The sequence below is a fragment of the Ambystoma mexicanum genome, chromosome 2p, assembly GCF_040938575.1.
Source record: "Ambystoma mexicanum isolate Mex_15411 chromosome 2p, UKY_AmexF1_1, whole genome shotgun sequence".
NCBI classification, from domain to species: domain Eukaryota; kingdom Metazoa; phylum Chordata; class Amphibia; order Caudata; family Ambystomatidae; genus Ambystoma; species Ambystoma mexicanum.
In genome coordinates this window covers 273,482,967-273,501,618 of record NC_090923.1, presented here as the reverse complement: position 1 = coordinate 273,501,618, position 18,652 = coordinate 273,482,967, and the positions used below count along the sequence as shown (strand labels likewise).

Genomic DNA, 18,652 nt, shown 5'->3' with positions numbered 1-18,652 from the left:
TGGGTGGGTGAGCTATTTCTTCTGCAGTGTGTAATGTCATCTCGTACTACCGAGGTGCAACCCCTCTTAAAGCGTATCCAATGGATTACCTTATTTACAAGGGCATCCTGCAACACGAATGTTCCCTCTCTTACTTTTGGCACATTGACTAGAACCACATTCCAGTTGTTTTTAGGTGAGTCATCACATTTTATATTATAAGCACCTGTTTTAAATTAGAAGATCCTGTGGTAGTCCAATTCTGCATCCCCTCTTTATCTACAAGATGCACTAGAGCTGGGTGGGTAGGGGGAAGGTTCTTTGGGAGGCCGAGCAGGCACTGGGCGCAGACCCCCTTTTACGCTCTTGACTCTGAATGACCTCTAACAGGGAGTACACCCAAATGCCTGTTCTGGACGGGTGCTTGTCCCCTATCACCCATTGATAGTAAAGATCTATTCCGATCAACTTCTCTCATATTATTTGGTGGTCGGTGGTGTACTGGAATAACAGGGTCTGGGAAACTGTCCGCCTGTACTTCGTTCATTGGGACAGAACTATAGGTAGCCCCTAGGTCAAGAAGTTTTGATAGTCTAGTTACTTCAGATGACATTTCGGCCATAACATTTTGCATGACTGACACCACCTCATTGAGTAAATCTACCACCCCAGCCAACCCTGAAGAGGTGATGTCCGTGTCCCCCAAGCCCTCCAAATTCCTCCTTTCCCCATTGGGTCCCTTTCTCCAAGGCTTTCTTGTTACAGTGGCAGAAGCCTCTTCTCCCACCTTGTGCTCTAGGGGCCTAGTGGCCCTAGTATTTCCCCCCCTTGTCCCAGATTACTTTTTTTGGTGGCGGGGGTAGGGAGGAAGTTCTAGTTCCACCCTGTCACATGGGAGCTGCCCTCCCTTTCCGTGAGGTCCATATTCCCCTTTAACTCCTGCTCCCACGTCCAGGCCCAAATCTACCTTCTTGTTCTCCCCCACTAAAGGCAGGAATGTATTCCAGGTGGATACAAATGGACAGACTTCCACCAGCTCCTCACCCAGGCCTTGCCTCTTATAAGCCACCCTATCACCACTCCTTCCTCTGAGGGCTAATCCTATGGGGGCGTTCATCTTCTGGGCAGGTGGACAAATCAACTACTGCCTTGACTTCCAGTAACCCCTTAGAAAATGTAGAAGTTGGTGGCTCGATCTCACATGGCACAGCCATACTCCCAGATTCCAGCTTCCCCACCATATGCTTGTATCTTTTGCCTTTGTGTTGCTCCCATTTCTTTTCGTCTCTATTGCATATTCATCAAGCGTTTCCGTCTGAAGGGAGGGAATCTTCCTTGTACCAGTTCTCAAGACAGATTAGTTACCCTTCAAAACGGGGAAGTCTCTGTGATACAATTATCCTGCTCCCCAATTACGCAGTTGTATTGAACCTTTAAATACACAGGACCATCCTCAATGACGTACAGCAAATCCTCAATTTCATTGATTAGTACATTAACATCCTATATAGGTTTAAACATTTTAAAAAGTCTTTTGGACCCGTCATCCAGGAACATTTTAGTGATGGCCTTCCTCTTTCACATGGCGGGCTAGCTTTGGGATGAGTACAGTGCTGCAGTGGATCCACAGAGATTGTTGCTAAAATGTTAGCATTCTCCTTTTAATCGGCCCATGGGCGCCCCACCCCACTACTAGTTGCGTCATTAGACCTCTATGCCCAGTTAGCAAGTCTTGGTTAGAGTAAAATGCGTTCTGAAGCAATATTCGCCCTGAGTGGAGCAGAGCATAGCATGCCCGACAGCTAAGGGGGCCGCCTTAGTCCAACTCCCCCTCCTCGCTTTCACTTCTGTATACTTCCATTTGCAGAGACTGGCCAGGAAGAAACAATGGGGTGTCAATTACCTATGAGCTAGAACACATGCGATGGAAGCCTGCCACTTACCGAGAACAGTCACGGCAGCAAACAGCCGTCCTTTTCGCCAGCCGGGCTTTTGCCGCTCTGGGGCTCAGGGCTTGATTTTAATGTAGGAGGCAGGGCTCCAGCACACAACACACAGGTCCGGGTAAAGTGAGGCAACACACAGCTACCCTTTTCGCCAGCTGGGCTTTAAACGTACATATAGATTCAAGCCACACTTTTGAGCTTCCTCACAGCATGTGTCAACGAACATGTATGGATCAATGGTTTGACAACATTCAGGTACTGCAGGCAATGTTTTGAGTAGATATCCTTAGATGTCTCGGAAATTGAAGAAGCAACCCATACATGTAAAGACAGTGGGCCTCATCACGACTTTGGCGGTAACCCTTAAATCCGGCAGTAGCGCTATTACCGCCGGATTTAAGGGTCCGCCAAAGCAGGACTTCGGCGGATTTCTCCCCAGCTCTGAGCTGGGGGGAAATCCGCCGAAAATTCGCGCTATTACCGCCGGCGGGAAATCCGCCGGCGGTATTAGCACGAATTTTCCCCATTGAGCCCAATGGGGAATGGGGCATTCCCGAATGGGCTCAATGGGGAATGGGGACTCCCAAGTCCGCCAAAGTCGTGATCCCGCGCTATTAGCGCCGGGGCTATGGCGGTCGCGCTAATAGCCCCCGCGCTAATAGCGTTACCGTTACCGCCCAAGTCGTGATGAGGCCCAGTGTCTAGTGAGTTGACTTGAAGAGGCTCGATTGTCATCAGACAACATCGAAAATGAGGTCTAGATTGACAGTACGGGCATCATGGACAAAGCACGTTGGTGCTCAAGGAGCAGAAGCAAAGGTAGTCAGGAATAGGAAACATCTGGGATTTCAAGCAGCATCTCAAAGCTTGAAAGTGCCTTCAATGCTTTAGATGAATTGCTGAGCAAAAGCAAGACAAGATTTAATGCTTCTGGAATTAAGAGCCTTAGGCATTAGTACTGATTTGTTTGCACTTCCAATACACGGGGAAGCATGGAACACTACCCCTGGCTACACTGTCTCCAATCTGGATATGTTGTCGCCCCGATGAAAGGGCCCTTATTGAAGGCAAGCAGCAAAATCGTTCCAGCTTGTGTCCCTTTTGCTCCTCAGGGACATCAAGGGAAGTGGCTCTCTCCTAAGGCTGGGGCAGGATACAGAAACCCCATCAGTGAATCCCTATTGATCAAGCACTGGATTCCTGTGTATCAGGGGACACAATGGGAGAATTCAGTTGTCTAAACTTTTAGGATGGGATCGAGAAATCTGTATCTGGATCTGGTCCTAGTCTGAAGATATGGCTGAGATTGAATTGGGGATGTGAGTTCTTAGGCAGAAGGCTGGTTCAGATGCACATATAGGAAACCTATAACATCCTTTTTTGAATGGTTTTGGCTTCTTGACGGTGAGGCACTGCTAATACACACCACAAAGAAGGAGCTGGAAACAATCTGTGAGGGGCTTAAATAGAAAAAAAGTTTTCTTGCCAGGAAAGCAGATTAACCGTGGTGTAGGGATCCTTGTGTTTTTCATAATATTCGAAGCCATTTAAATGTGGGTAGGATCCACTGAACAATGAACATTATTCTGCCTATCACTCTATCCTTGTCACTTTATAATAGTTACTGAAGAGTGGTAAGGATTCATCTTAAAAGAACTCCACAAGGAGTCAATAAGGGAACTCTTTTTCGGCCAAATTTGCATACTTACGTACATGCAATTGCAATTCACCAATGGGCCACTTATTTTTACGCTTATGCTTGGAAATAAAATCATGTATGATACATCATGCATAGTACACACCTTTAAGCACTCATTTTCCTTCTAAAGCGAATTACATCATCTGTGGCCTATCTCTATTGACGAGGCCTCCCAGCCAGAATCCAAGTGTATCCCTGGTGTGCTTAATGAATGGGCTGCACTCCCTGACAATGTTTTTGTACAAGTGTTTCATTAATCAAAAGAAGCAAAATTGTTATACAAAATTGTCGCAAACATCTATACAACACTGTCCACGCTGGATTGAGTCGGTCGCCTCTACTTTCCCCCTCAGCCACTGTATTTCAACAACCTCTCTCCACCTGTTCCAGTTTTGCATTAAATTGCAGAGAGTCACTTATTTAAATATGAGCATGTTGCAATTACTACTACTAAAACTAATGATAGTAATAAGAATAATACTAATTATACAACTAATGATAATAAAACATGCTATTGATGTTCAGATTGGTATCATACCTGTAACTGCAAGGCCGAATCCGAGTCTTCATATATACGTCGGGCCACGCCGGAATTCTCCAGAGCCAATTTTTCCAAAAAGGGAAAATTCACACCTCTGCCGAATCCAAGGGAGTATAGCGTATATCTTCCTTGAATGGCATTCTTTGCATTTTCTTGGATTTTTTCTGGATTGGTCTCACCTATAAGATAACAGAGTGCACTGGAAATGCTGTCCGACCATTAGCATATAATCTACATGTGTGACCCCACATATATAGAAATCCTGGCCTACCACAAGCGTCTAATTACAGCCTTTTTATGTTCAGCAAAGTGTTCATAGCAAAGCACTCACATCCACATACAGACTCAGCTAGGTATTATTTAAAACATGTTTTTGAGACTGGTCCAGAAAGCCAGGTCAAAGTAGCCAGAGGTCTCGGACACTGAGCATCTTTCGAAATGAAAAACGTAACCGAGAAATACACCATTTGTGACTTGGTAAACACACTGTGATACTATATAGACTTTACCATTCCAAGTAAAATAAAAAAAGCGAAGATAATTAGAGAAAAAAACGTGGTGTTAGCCGTCTAGGAAGCTGGAAATGGGAACTAAGGGGCGGGGTGAAGTGAGGGAAGATCGTGGGAAAGCAGTTTTGCAATTTACTGAGGATGACTCTCTAGTGCACAGTTCTTTGCTCAGTTCTTCTCCTGATTCCGTTAAGTTCGATCCTCGTGCATTGGCCCTTGTAGAGCGTTTCCCTGGGTTTCTAAATAGTCCTTTGGCTAGCGTGCTTCAACCGCGTGAGCAGGATGTGCAAAAAATATTATTGATTGCAAACTTGGGGCCGCATAAGTAGAACATGTCCTTCTGCAGAGGCTTTTTTGGGTTTGCTGCATTGGTGGCATAAGTATGAGCCCAAAATCAAGGGATGGGGTTTCAATGCCAGAAGATGACTTTGGGAGGAGGAGCGTGCATGTGGAGGTGCAAAGGTGTACGTTGAGTGCCCTTCCCTAGTTATGGAAGTATTTCTTGGTTGCCCCACCCTCTATACTCCGATCTCCACTCAGAAAACGTCAATGGAGGAATCTTTTACCTTCTTGTCTAGCAGCTTAGCCATGCAAGGGATTGTACTAGTCAGCAAGATGCAGCTGACTAGTATTCTCAAGGAATGACAGTAAGACACATCTTGGAGCATTCTCTCACAGTCAAGCTAGTTCCTTTTAGTCATTCCTTGCAGCACAGTTCTATCTCACCCAGGTCGACACACTTCTCTCCTCACTTACTGGCTGCCTAATGGCTCTTTACTCCCAGCTCCTGCCATGAGGAAGGAGAGGGGGGTGGTGAAATGAAAATTGAAAATTAAGCTGCTGCTAACATAAGTTGCCTGACAAGAAGCTCGTTATACTCTTGGAGTTCGCTGGTAAACTTGCTGCTTAGCGTGGCTTGTCAGGTGACCTGACCACCTGCAGTCGCTGAGGCCAATCTGGCAATTGTTAGGAAAGTGTTCTCTTTTTAGCAACTTTCCTTCCATTTCTATGGACCCCAGACTTTTTGATTTAGTTTTTGTACTCTGTCCAGACTTTTTCAGGGTAAGACTTCGGCTTCATTCCACTCCACGTGTGCTCATTGTTATGGGGAAACTGACCAGTCTTTAAGGGTGTCAGTACTGGGAAACTATGTTTCCCTTTTTCTCTGTACATGTTATCTATTTTTTGGGTAACATCTTAACATTGCACTATGCATCTTACAATGCAGTGCAATAGAGTTTCTTTTGTATGATTCTAGACTACAGTCAAAGGGATCATTTTGGTTACCTTAGATGTGCCTAAGGACAGAGTGGTGGCAGCAGTTACTTTTTGATGATTTTTACTGTATCTTTTGTTAGCCTTACCGCATTTGGCTTCTAACAGTGGCTAGTGTCCCAACATGGCTGCGCCACACGTTTTTTTGTTTGTTTCTTGGCCATGTTTTCCTGTTACCTCTTGCTGGATTGCCAGGACAGGAAATTCCTATTATGGTCATGCATCTCCCAGGAAAGCCTTGTTTTTCTCTTACTAGTGCAAGATCATGTTTATGTGTTCCCAGGAAGTGGTTCGGGACTGTCTGGTCCCTATCCACAAACTGGTTTATGTATGTCTGGGGAGTATGCATGAGTTTCACGTCAATGGTCCTGATTGGACCACTGCTGGGGTGTGTGTGAGGGACAGATCTTCCATTGGGTGGGCTGAGCTTCTGTCGGACCTGCGTTTCTGGATAAGAAGGAGTGTCCTGCAGCCATGCTTGAGAGATCCTGCAGAAATCCTGGGAGCAGCTAAGTATCCCGCCGAGCTGTGAAGATATCAGAAGACCACTGGACACGTCTTAAGAAAGACTGGTGACCAAATTTACCTCCATCTGGAGTCTTAGGAAGTGTTCCTCTCTAGTCTCGCCGTTGTAGAGACATTGTAGTGCTGCATTTCAGCTCAAAACCTTGGGGACACTCATTGTGTTCTACAAGAGGCCTGCCTGTGGAATTTCAGCATTCCAGCTTCAACGGAACATGAGTTAGGAGGCTGACTCTGACCACGAAAGCTGTGTCCTCTCCTGTCTCTGTGCATCAGAGACTTTCACCAAAACAGGCTTTCCCTCATCTGGTCGGGTGCCTGGAGGAGTGCGGCATTGGTTTAAGTAGCAATCATCAATCAAAACAGGTTGCACCAGCTTCCGAAACAACTGGGACATCTCTTACACCCAAACCTCCTGGGGTCGGGTGACCGGCAGCAGGAAAAATGAACTCTAATGTCTCTCCGACAACCTGCCAAGTCTGAAGAGAAACTGGAGTATGGGGGTGTGTTCCAGCAATACTTACCTGCCTCCCTATCTCCACATGTAAAGGTTTTGAACACTTTTGAACGTTTTACAATTGTTTGGCTTTGGCAAAACCTGTTACCGAAAGCCCTCAGAAATTTGTATTCACTACAATCCATCCTTAACTGACTTTTGGAACGTTTCTCCCACAGACAAAACCCTCCTCATTCTTCCCAGCTCCCAAAACCTCTGGAAACCTTAATAACTTTGTGGGCACAAAGCTAAAGTCTACTTAGGGCTGTCCTTCTGAAGTTAGGGTTGTATTCTTGTGGACTGCCATTGCAAACGTAACTATTATGGTTCCTTTCAGTTGTGTGGGGTGGGGGTATTGTGGGTTTATTGCACTGGCTACTGGGGCTGTATGCATGCATTTTATTATGGTTATTGCCTGATAGTATTGCTTGTAGTCATTCTTATAGTGTTTGCTTGGCCATAAATACATATAGTATTTGTATAACTACTTGACTAAGTGTAAACATTGATTACTTACCTTGTGGACGATTTGTGGACACTTTACCAGGATGACCCTTCCTGAGACTTAGCCTTGACCACTCTCTATGCTACCTTGAATGGCTTGGCTACAGCTCCCAAAGTTTTCCCTGTTCACTAATGAGGTTGGCCTCCTACACATCTGTCCACTAGACTACAGTGTAGAAATCCAGTCTAACAGCAAGCTTTTGGAATTCTTTGTGTCCCCTCCCTTTGAGGGAAAACAAAAGATGGCTTTTGATTGAGTGGAGCAGGCAGGTGTCGGCTTCAACAATTTATTATTTTCCTAATGCTGATTAAATTCACAGCTGCTTCAAATGGCATACAGTTGTGTCACTAAGGTCATTAAGGGTACTGTGGGCACTGAGATCAATGTGGTAAATGAGACTACAGAGGGCATTGATGTTATTGAAATCACTGAGAGCGTAGGTAGTATTGTGGTCGTCAGTGAGGCACTGAGATCACTGGGGCATTGAGCTTTGTGACAAGGCCAGTGAACTGGCCTTGTATGAGGGGTGGAGCATCCCTCTTAGCTGGGATTGGGGGTTTCCTGTAGTGTAATCAGGAGCCTGTCATATGTCTGAGGGGAATGGTGGCAGTTTAGAGGGCTCCAATTCCTGCACCCCCAACAGCCAGTCTGTTTTTTTCTGAAGTACTGCATCACCCAATGCCTATGGCCCAAAATGATAGCTGAGCACTGTTCTCGGATTTCATATTGGAGAGAGAATGGAAGGAGGAAGACAACTCAGAAGAACAATAACATCGCCTCACAGGAAGTTATATTCCGGATGCAACAATGAAATTACAACCTAGGAGTGAAAGATGCAGCTAAAATCTGCTGCACAAACGATTACATGGGCAGACACCACAGCAGAATGAGAGTGTGGAGGAGGAACTCCGAAAAATAAGACTGGTCAGTCGTGTCAGCTCTGTGACACCCAGGAAGTCCTCCCTAATGGGGCCACTTGACCTCCATGACAGGGATTAAACCTCCGGCACAATATATACCTCAAAAGGGGAAACAAATAAAATCTCTATCTTGAATTGGAACAATTCAGAATGCTGGCTGCCATAATTTCCCCACTGTGGTCCTAGACAAAGGAAAGGGCAGTGCTTAGCTCAGTATTTGAAACCTGCAGTATCTGATACCCCTCCTGGGTTGGTAGAGCATGGAATATTTATCAAAATGGTTATGATCAGATCACAGATCAGGGACAGGGAGAAACAGGAAGGAGGATGGTGTGGCTTATTCTGGTGAGGTCATGGAGTTGAGGGATGTTGACCAAGAGACAATTCCTGGAGATGGTGAGGTAATGATTAGTGAGTGCAAGTGACACTACAGTGTGAGTGTGTGTGTTAAGTATGGCAAAAGTGGTTAGATACATTTGTGTATGGAGTGACAGTGAATAGAATGTAACTGGGTGAAAGATGGGTGAATGAGTGGCTAGTCAGCAGAGTGCTAGACGTAGTGTAGAGGAGGGCTTTTAGTGTGAAGGAAGCAGTTAAAGTGGGTAGGAGGGGGTTATAGTGTGAAGAATGGGGTTGCAATGTGGAGGACAGAATTGTAATGTTGAGGACGGAGTTGTAGTGTGCAGGAGGGAGATGTAGTGTGGTGTAGAAGAGGGAGTTGTAGGGAGGATTAACATCAAAGGGTGGAGGCAGTGCCAAGAGGACATCAGAGGCAGACAAAAGAGAGGGGCGAAGCGGAAATGGAGGAGAGTAGTACAAGGTATAGATAGGGAGAGAAAGAGAGACAAGTGTGAAAGTGATAGCAGCAAGTGCAAAAAAAGCAGGGTATTTGCAAGGCTGTGTAATATATATATGCCCTGTAATATATATATTACACAGCCACGGTAGTGGCTGTGTAGTAATGGTTAAGTTGCTATTTCCATAGGAAGTGCACTTTTGGGTGGCTTATAACTTTGCTCTCCCTGGACGAATCCTCACCAAACTTTGCAAAATAAGTATATGGGTCACCCTGGATTGTTTTGCAAAGTTTGGTGAGGTTTGGTCCAGGGGGGAAAAGTTATAAGGGGGGTCCCAAAACGTTCACATAGGCTGAATGGGGAAAAAACTTTTCTCACGCCTACAGCCCAAACCGCTGGACGGATTTTCACCAAATTTGGACCAGGAGCAGCGGCTTGGTCCCGAAAGCGTGCTTTTGCAAATTTGGTGAAAATCCATACAGTATTTTTTTTTCAAATGACCAAAAAGTAGGTCACAAAAAATTAGTGATATCTATGTTCGGTCCGCGGACACACTTCCCTGTTCGCTCCGCAGACACTGTCCTGATTGGCCAACCGGCTTGCATCATGTCCGCTGACATGCAACGTGTTCGCTGATTGGACGGTGAAGAGCGTGAGTGCGTCAGATTTTTGGGAACACCCGCCATCTTGGATTCGCGGACATCCGCGGACAGCACTGTGAAACTTGGTGGAAAAATAATATTTAGTAGAGTGTGTTGGTGTGTAAGACTGTTTGGGGAGGGTGGGGGAGTAGAGATGGGTTAAATGTTGTATTTATTTAGGTGGTAGACCCCCCTGTTGTGTTCGTGTTGTCCGCGGACAACACAGATGTCCTGAAATGTTCTACATAAATGAAATGGGGGTGTACGCCTGTACGTATGGTTCGTACGCAAGTTGAAACTGTTCTAAGAACACACGTGGTGTCCTGAAATGTTCGAAAATAAACAAAATCGGTGTGTTCTGAGGACGGTATGCCTGTCCGTTTTGTTCGCAGGCAAGTTGAAACTGTTCTAAGAACACATAATGCATCCTGGGATGTTAGTCAATAAACAAAATCGGGGTGTCCTGAGGACGGTGGATGTTCGTCAATAAACAAAATGGGGGTGTCCTGAGGACAGTATGCCTGTCCGTACTGTTCGCAAGCAAGTTGAAATTGTTCTAAGAATACATCAAGTGTCCTGGGATGTTCGAAAATAAACAAAATGGGAGTGTTTTGAGGACGCTAGCCCTGTCCGAATTGTTTGCAAGCAAGCTGAAACTGTCCTAAGAACACGCAGTGTCCCGAAATGTTTGAAAAAAAATGAAATGGGTGTGTCCTGAGGACGGTATGCCTGTCTGTTTTGTTCGCAGGCAAGTTGAAACTGTTCTAAGAACACTCATCATGTCCGCGGACATTAAAAGATGCTAGCCCTGTCCGAATTGTTCACAAGCAAGCTGAAACTGTCCTAAGAACACGTGGTATCCCGAAATGTTTGAAAATAAACAAAATGGGTGTGTCCTGAGGACGGTATGCCTGTCCGTTTTGTTCGCAGGCAAGTTGAAACTGTTCTAAGAACACTCATCATGTCCGCGGACATTAAAAGATGCTAGCCCTGTCCGAATTGTTCATAAGCAAGCTGAAACTGTCCTAAGAACACGTGGTGTCCTAAAATGTTTGAAAATAAACTAAATGGGTGTGTCCTGAGGACGGTATGCCTGTCCGTTTTGTTCGCAGGCAAGTTGAAACTGTTCTAAGAGCACATGCAGTGTCCTGAAATGTTCGTAAATGGACGAAATGGGGGTGTCATGAGGACGCTGTCTGTATTTTTCGCTGGCAAGTTGAAAGTGCTCTAAGAACACATCATGTGTCCTGGGATGCTCGTAAATAAACAAAATGGGGGTGTCCTGAGGACGCTATGCCTGTCCGTACTGTTCGTAGGCAAGTTGAAACTGTTCAAAGAACACTCATCATGTCTGCGGACATTAAAAGTGCCCATATGGCATAGTTAAAATGTTTGACTGTATGGGTGTGATATGCTGCGGTGGTTGTGGCCAGGGCATAGAGTCTTGGGAGAATGGCCAAATGGCCATGCACCCAAGACTCTATGCCCTGGCCACAACCCATAGTGACTTATAACTTTGGTGCTTATAAATTTGGTCTTGTCCATGCACCCAAGACTATAGTCCCTGCCACAACCACCGCAGCATATCACACCCATAGTGGCTTATAACTTTGGGATCCAAGAACAAATTTATAAGCAAAAAAGTTATAAGCCACTATGGGTGTGATATGCTGTGGTGGTTGTGGGCAGGGACTATAGTCTTGGGTGCATGGACAAGACCAAATTTATAAGCACCGAAGTTATAAGTCACTATGGGTGTGATTTGCTGTGATGGTTGAACTTATTATAATATACTTACTGTTTGGTTTAGTAACTGGAGTACATGTATCTTGTTCATTTCTGTGATAGAAGAAACGATCATGTTAGTATTGGTATTTTGTAATGACTTATAACATTGAATAATCAACATTTTTTTTTACCCTCATATTTAGTAGATTACAAACCAGTGTACTGTGCTATTTGCTTAGTTTCTGTGTTTGTTACCAAAATCATTGGGTCTGTGGAAGAAAAAAAATCCATGTTGGATTAAAAAAAAACCTTTTTTTGTTATTCTACAGTCTATTAGTTTGTTTATTTTCAGTGTTCACTTGTTGTTTCTGGCTAATGCTCTATATATTGGCCTGTTGCAGATTTTTGGAGCAGTTAGATACCTGTTGACATATTGTAACTGTGTATTTTTTGTTACAATGAAGTTTTATTGATTTATCTGTTTGGATATTGTAAAATATTGGGACAGTTAGATACCAGTTGGCGTATTCTAATTATCGATTTTTTTTATATAATTTAGTAGTATTCATTTATCTGTTTAGTTGTTGTAGAATCTTGGGGCAGTTATATAGCTGTTGACATATTGTAACTGTGTATTTCTTGTTACAATGAAGTGGTATTGATTTATCTGTTTGGATATTGTAAAATTTTGGGACAGTTAGATACCAGTTGGCGTATTCTAACTGTCTATTTTTTGTTATAATGTAGTGGTATTGATTTATCTGTTTGGTTATTGAAAATCTTGGGGCAGTTAGATACCAGTTGGGGTATTCTAACTATCTATTTTTTTTATATAATTTAGTAGTATTTATTTATCTGTTTAGTTGTTGTAGAATCTTGGGGCAGTTATATAGCTGTTGGCATATTGTAACAATTTATAGTTTTTTAATAGAAGTTTAGTTAATGTTTAAGTACAGTTTAGTTAATACGATTTGGTTTTAAGAAGATTAAATAAGCGTTTGAAAGATTTGCAGGTAATCTCTTCTTTAGAGTAATGGTACTATCATTACATTCGAACCATCCACATTTTTTTTTATATATGCAGTATAGGGACCTGCATTGGTTGTGGCTCCTGTGTGGTAGATTATACCTATTGTTGTAAAGGTTTTCTTACCAAGTGATACTTGACCATGTCTGAATCCAGTCAGCTTGCAGTTGTTTATGGTACCATCTGCATTGTAACGTAGAAGCATTAGTATTACGTATTTACTATGTGTTTGTATTAGTAAGGTGGAGCGATTATCCAAATTGCAGGTAGTACATAATGTACCATGGTTTGCATTTTGTACAAGTTGCTGAAATGGAACGGATTCACAATTAGGTATTGATACATACACAAAGCGGCCATTGGGGATTTGTTCTTGTGTCACATTGTTGCAGAGAGTGCATGTATGTTTTCCAGTACTTGTAGTAAGTACATTAGAAATTCTTGTGGATCTTCCTGTGAGTTTATAGTGAATTTCACCATTCCAGCAGAATGGTCCAATTGTTGTCTTATTCCATAAACACTATACATGTTGTCAGGATTGTTTGTTGTGTTTCTATGAAGTACTAACATTTGCAAACACAATTAGTCTGTACTGTGTAAGTAAATGTTGTCAACAATTGGTGGTAATTGAAATAGAATATGCATTGCTACATTTACGTAGCAACTAACACCAATTACATTTGAAAGTTTAAATGGACCAGGTACTTCTGTATCTGAGTGCTTTTTTTGAGTTTGTCTTCCTTTTTTGAAGAATTACCTGGTTTACTTTCCCTAATAGTTTCTTTTTTGTTTGTGGTACTTGATGAAGTATTAGTTGTTTTTATTCTCTTTGGAGGATTTGCAGTTACATCCTGTTGCATTTCTGTTTGATTTAGTTTTCTTTTAGAACATTTTACTTTTTGTGGAACAGGATATGTTTTTAGATGGGGGGTGTATAGTGAATGAAGTATTCTAAAATGCAAGGAATATCAGCGTTTACCTTACTTGCATCAAAGTTGATTAGAAATAGACCATCAAGTGTACGTAACCGTGATAGTGCTATGTAGCTCATGCCTTCTTTAAAGACTGTGTTACCGATGTCTATCAATGCTTTTTCTAGGGTAAGACCTTGTGATTTATGAATGGTGACTGCGTATGCAGGAGTTAGAGAAACTTGTTCTCTGCGTACATACATGTCTTTGAAAAGAAGGAATCGAGCTGTTGAGCATCCTATCCTTTTCACTTCTGAAAGTTTGTCAAAGAGAATATTGACAAACTGAATGTTGTTGTCACGTGGGTATGTTTGAAAGCCAACAACTGTACCCAGTGCTCCATTAACTAGTCCTTGATCCACGTCAAGGTTATGTTTAAGCATTACTCTGCAATTTAAGGATAATTTTAATATTTTTTCCAATCCATCTGTGTTGGAGATTGAATTTTCTAAACTATTTAGTCTCGTTGTGGCTTAGTATGTCTAGTTTGTCTGTGGTGTTAATTTCAATTATTGGTTGCATTTCTTTTTTTATCATTGTTTCATTGAATTTGAAACAGCTTGCAAGAGTTGGCATTAAGGCCATACAATTGACATTTTTGTGGGCTAATTGCTCCATAGCATCCGTAGCACATGCATTATCGCCATAAAGTGCATGAATGTGGCAGGTTTTTAATATTGCTTGTGCTTCTTGAGATAATATACCAACTCTAATACTTTTTAAGATGTTGGCATAAGTGAGATCTGCAGATTGCCGCATGTTTTCTGTTAATTCTCTGTATTGGAAATGTTGCCAAAGTTTGACATTTCCAATGCTGCTAACAGTTTTAGGGCAGAGTTTGTGTCCTAAGCTTTCAAAAATAGGCTCACCTTTCACTGGTGCCAATTGAAGAAGATCTCCGAAAACAATAATGTGTTTTCCTCCAAAGAGCTCTTCGTAGTTTGTTTTGAGTACTTTTTGTAATCTGAGGTGAATCAAAGCCAACATTCGGTTGGATACCATGCTCACTTCATCTATTAGTAGCATTTTCATTTATTTTAATACTCTGCGTGGTTCCATTGCAGCTGCTGTTGAAAGTTTGTAATAGTCTAATTTATTTTGGTGGTCTACTGGCAGGAGTACTGATCGGTGTAAAGTGACACCGCCTATGTTGTAGGCAGCTAAACCTGTGGGGGCAGTGACAACAGCTTACAGTTTGCTGTTTGTCAATTGTTGAAGGAATTAACTGATGATTTGGATTGAGAATGTTTTGCCAGAACGAGCTTCACCACTGACGTACATTAGTATAGGTTTGTAATTTTGGCAAGTGCATTCTTTGTTTTCATGTTGTACACCATGTGCAATTTCTTTTGTTACTTCTTGAAAAATTCTACGTTGCTCATTGTTTAGTTTTGATTGTAGTATAGTTAAGTCTTCTTTATCTTCATACTGACACATGGTGTTTTCTACTTCCGTCATAGCTAATTCTGCCTCATTTGTTATTAGTGGTTGACTACTGTCAGGAGTGTCCTTATCTAGTTGGGCCTGGAGTTCTTCTTCATGTTGCTGTTCATTGTGCAACATTGTTTTGTACTGTGTAAAGTTTACATCGGTTATAGTGCTTTCATTTGCTTTGAAAGCGTCTTCATAGGACTCATAGTTATCTAGTATTTCTTCTTCTTTTCTCCATGGTTTAAAGAGTTGTAAAAGGGACATGTAATATAGTTCTTTCTGTTGAGGAGTCTATAATGGCAATTCGATATGATTAATTAAGTTTGGTTTGGTGAGTTTTACTAAGCTGCCTTCACAATTTGACACTCTGTATTTACCTTTTTTTTCATCAGGTTTTATATTATTTTTGTATGTGAAGTTTTGAGGTATGTGGTATAGACAGATGGTTTCCAAAGTGGTACTTCTGTTTGGGTAGTATGTGTCCAGTAAGTTGTTTTTTAAAATGTCTTGGCTGTTGGGATCATGTTTGGCTATTGTTTCTATATTGTCGTATGATTTTAGAACTCTTTTTCTAGATTTAGCAGGATCAAGACTTAGCCATACTATATTTTCAGATTTTCCATACAAAGCAGTACCAGTTACACGATCTGCTGCTTCATAGGAGCCCCATTCTCCATGGGAGAGCATTTTTATGCCAAAGCTGTATAATTTCTGAGACAGTGTTTTGTCTGATGACAGGTCATTCCAGAGGTCTTGGAGCTCTGTTTTTTCTGCTTTGGTTAAGTATGCTGTAACATATCGTGCAACTGCAGTGGAATTATCTGCAATGTACTGCACATCTATGTTTGCATTCCATCAGTGGGCAATGATTGCATTGTAATCACTGATATATTTTTCTTCTTCTGTTTTTTTATTTAATATGTATTTTTAGGTGGTTTACCTTTAACACTATGTCTAACTGAAGACATGAAGTTGTTTACTTGACCTGTTTTTGTTTTGTAACCTGTCTAGGGAAACCAAAGCGGCATTTGGTGTAGTATTTCCCTTTGTTTTTGTATTTGCGACGACAATATTTGCCACATTTGTGTCTTTGAAATTGTAAAATGTGTGCATGAAGATCACTATTTGTTGCTTCTGATGGAATTTCAAAAGTGACATATTTTTCAATAAACTGTTACACAGTGGCGTCATTGTCTTGACCAAATTTAGGAGCATCTTTAATCCATAAAAGCATGTGGATATGTGGTGCTCCTATGGCTTGGTATTTTTTTCTCCAAAAGAAGTGTTGCACTTCTCCGAGGGGAGGAACAGTGTTTTTACAAATAAAGTGTAGCATAGCAATGAAGTGATGGGGAAAATATCTTGAAACATTACCAGGATCTAGAGAACAAAGTTCTCCAGGTGTTAGTATGTCTATGTTTGTTTTGTTTTTGTTTGATATGCGTAGGAAATCATGTAAATCTTCCCATGCATATTCTGCACAACTTAATGTAACAAAACAAGTGGGTGGGCCAAGGTTTCTTATCATACAACATACATCTCCATGACGTCGAAACCAGTACTTTTTAGTACCACACATGTTTGCTAATAGATTTGTAATACTTGAGTGTGAAAACTCATCTTTTTGTTGCACTTTTTGTAATAATTGTGTAGCTGACATATTTTGAAAGTGGGATCCTGATTTTAATGTGTGTGCAACTCCGTAACATAAAGTTGCTAGTTCACTTTCAAAGAGTAGGTGGAATATGTATTCACATTTTGTCTAAATCTGGGATCTTCAGAATACATCCGTAATGAGCAGTATTCTGATACTGTTATTTGAATAGGTCTATTCTCCTATCTTCCTCCTTTGCCAGTAGGAAAGAGTAGAGGAAAAGCACATGCTTCTATACTTTTTTCCCATATGCGGATTGGTTATCCTTTTGTTTGTCACATTTGGTACGTTTCTAGTGCATCTTCTACGGTGTCATTAGAGTGCAATGGATGAATTGTATAATGGTCTAAAGTATTTTATATTGTAGCAGGTTCTAGAAGTTCAAATTGATCAGCTTCTGGTGACTCTTGAATTATTTCAGTGGTTTCCTTCAAGTTTTCTTCAATATTAATTTCTTTGTAATATTCATTATTGTCTTTTAGATATTGCAAGGCTTGTCTAACTTTATGTAAATCTACTAGTTGTTGCCAATTTTTTTTGTCTTTTGTAGGTACACCATTTACTAAGATATTTAAAGATTGCTGTATTGGACGTTGCGCTCCCAGAGTGTGCACATTTTTTTTTTAGATCTAATGGTAAATACACTACTTTTCCACAAATACCTTTCACTAAGTCAGAGGGAGGTAGTTTTGCTGTTTTTTGTTGAAGGCATATTATTGCTTGAAAGGGGTGGACTGTTTGAATTATGATGCTCTCATATAAATTGAGTTGTTGTAGGGGTTTTGGTAGTGGAAATAATTCCAAATTATTTGTGATAGCACGTGAAGGAGTTTGGTTGTTGTCAAGTTTTGTAGTGCAGTAACTGCAAAGTATTAAGGGGTCAGTAATTTCGTATTTGTTTTCTGCTATAAGGTAGAGAGCTAATTCAAACCAGTTAGAATCTTCATTGTCTTCTATTTTGTATGTTAGGACTACAGTTTTTGTGTTACTTTTATAAGAAGTTCTGCGGCAACATACACACACACACATGGTTTGGTACTTCAGCAGATGTACTTTTAAATTTCAGTATTTCTTTTTTGTATGTGTGTAGTAGAAGGTTGCCATGCATAGAACTGTTGCTAATTTGTTTTAAAGCTATTTCATTCTGTAAGTGGCTTTCACTTCCAAAATATTTTTTCTGGATATAGTCGACTTCTTCAAGTAGGTCTTTTGCTTACCATGTAGTAGAATGTTATTTAAATTGGCTAGTGCTAAAGCAGGACTTTTAGCATACAGTTTATAGACTAGATTTCTTATAGTTGAATGATGTGTTGATATCATTTTGATATAATGGAAGGTGGTTTTGCAAGTAGGTCCTGAAATGCAGGCCAATGAATGTCCTCGTAGTCCTGTGTACTTGCGCACTGGACAGGTATCCATATTTTGCAGTAGTTTAATTTGATTTTCTCTTTGCCTTTCCCATATTGATTGAGGAATTGGCATAAAGACTTGAAAGATTTTTTGGGAATGTTACACATTGACGTGCATGGCCATTTGTATACTAGACGTTCTGATTCAGTTGAATGGAGAGGTAATTCTAAGTTTTCTGGGGATATTTTTGTAAGCAGTATTTCGTGTTCCATTATGGTATTATTAACTTTTTCATAACCTCGTCCACTGCTATGTATGGCAACTGTATTTGTTTGCTTTTGTTTGTATGCTTCTTCATTAAAATATGGTTGTGTGATTATAGTGTGACTCCACTCACCTCCACAGATATTTAAGAAGTTATTTCTGTTGAGATTTCATTTATTGAGTAGTCTTTTTTGTAATTCAGTCATTAGTTTTGTTAGTGGTTTCATTTTGTTTAACACTAAAATAAATAACTTTCTTTTGAGAAGGATTGCACTGTCTATCAAAGCTTCTAAGATTAATTTCCTACGATAGGTTTTAAGGGTTGTGCCTGATTTCTCTCCTGTTTTTATAAGATTTTGAAGGACTATGTGACGGAACATTTTTGCTAAACTACTTT

The 18,652-nt window shown here is 41.2% G+C and overlaps 1 protein-coding gene across 1 annotated transcript in view; it reads right to left on the bottom strand.

Annotated features, from left to right (window-relative positions):
• The window catches only part of LOC138567739 (inter-alpha-trypsin inhibitor heavy chain H3-like), a 475,184-nt gene that overhangs the window by 178,254 nt on the left and 278,278 nt on the right, over positions 1-18,652 (bottom strand). Inside the window, exon 11 of the mRNA XM_069646218.1 lies at positions 4,163-4,344. Within this exon, the coding sequence (XP_069502319.1) occupies positions 4,163-4,344 (182 nt within the window). The remainder of the gene's footprint in view (positions 1-4,162; positions 4,345-18,652) is intronic.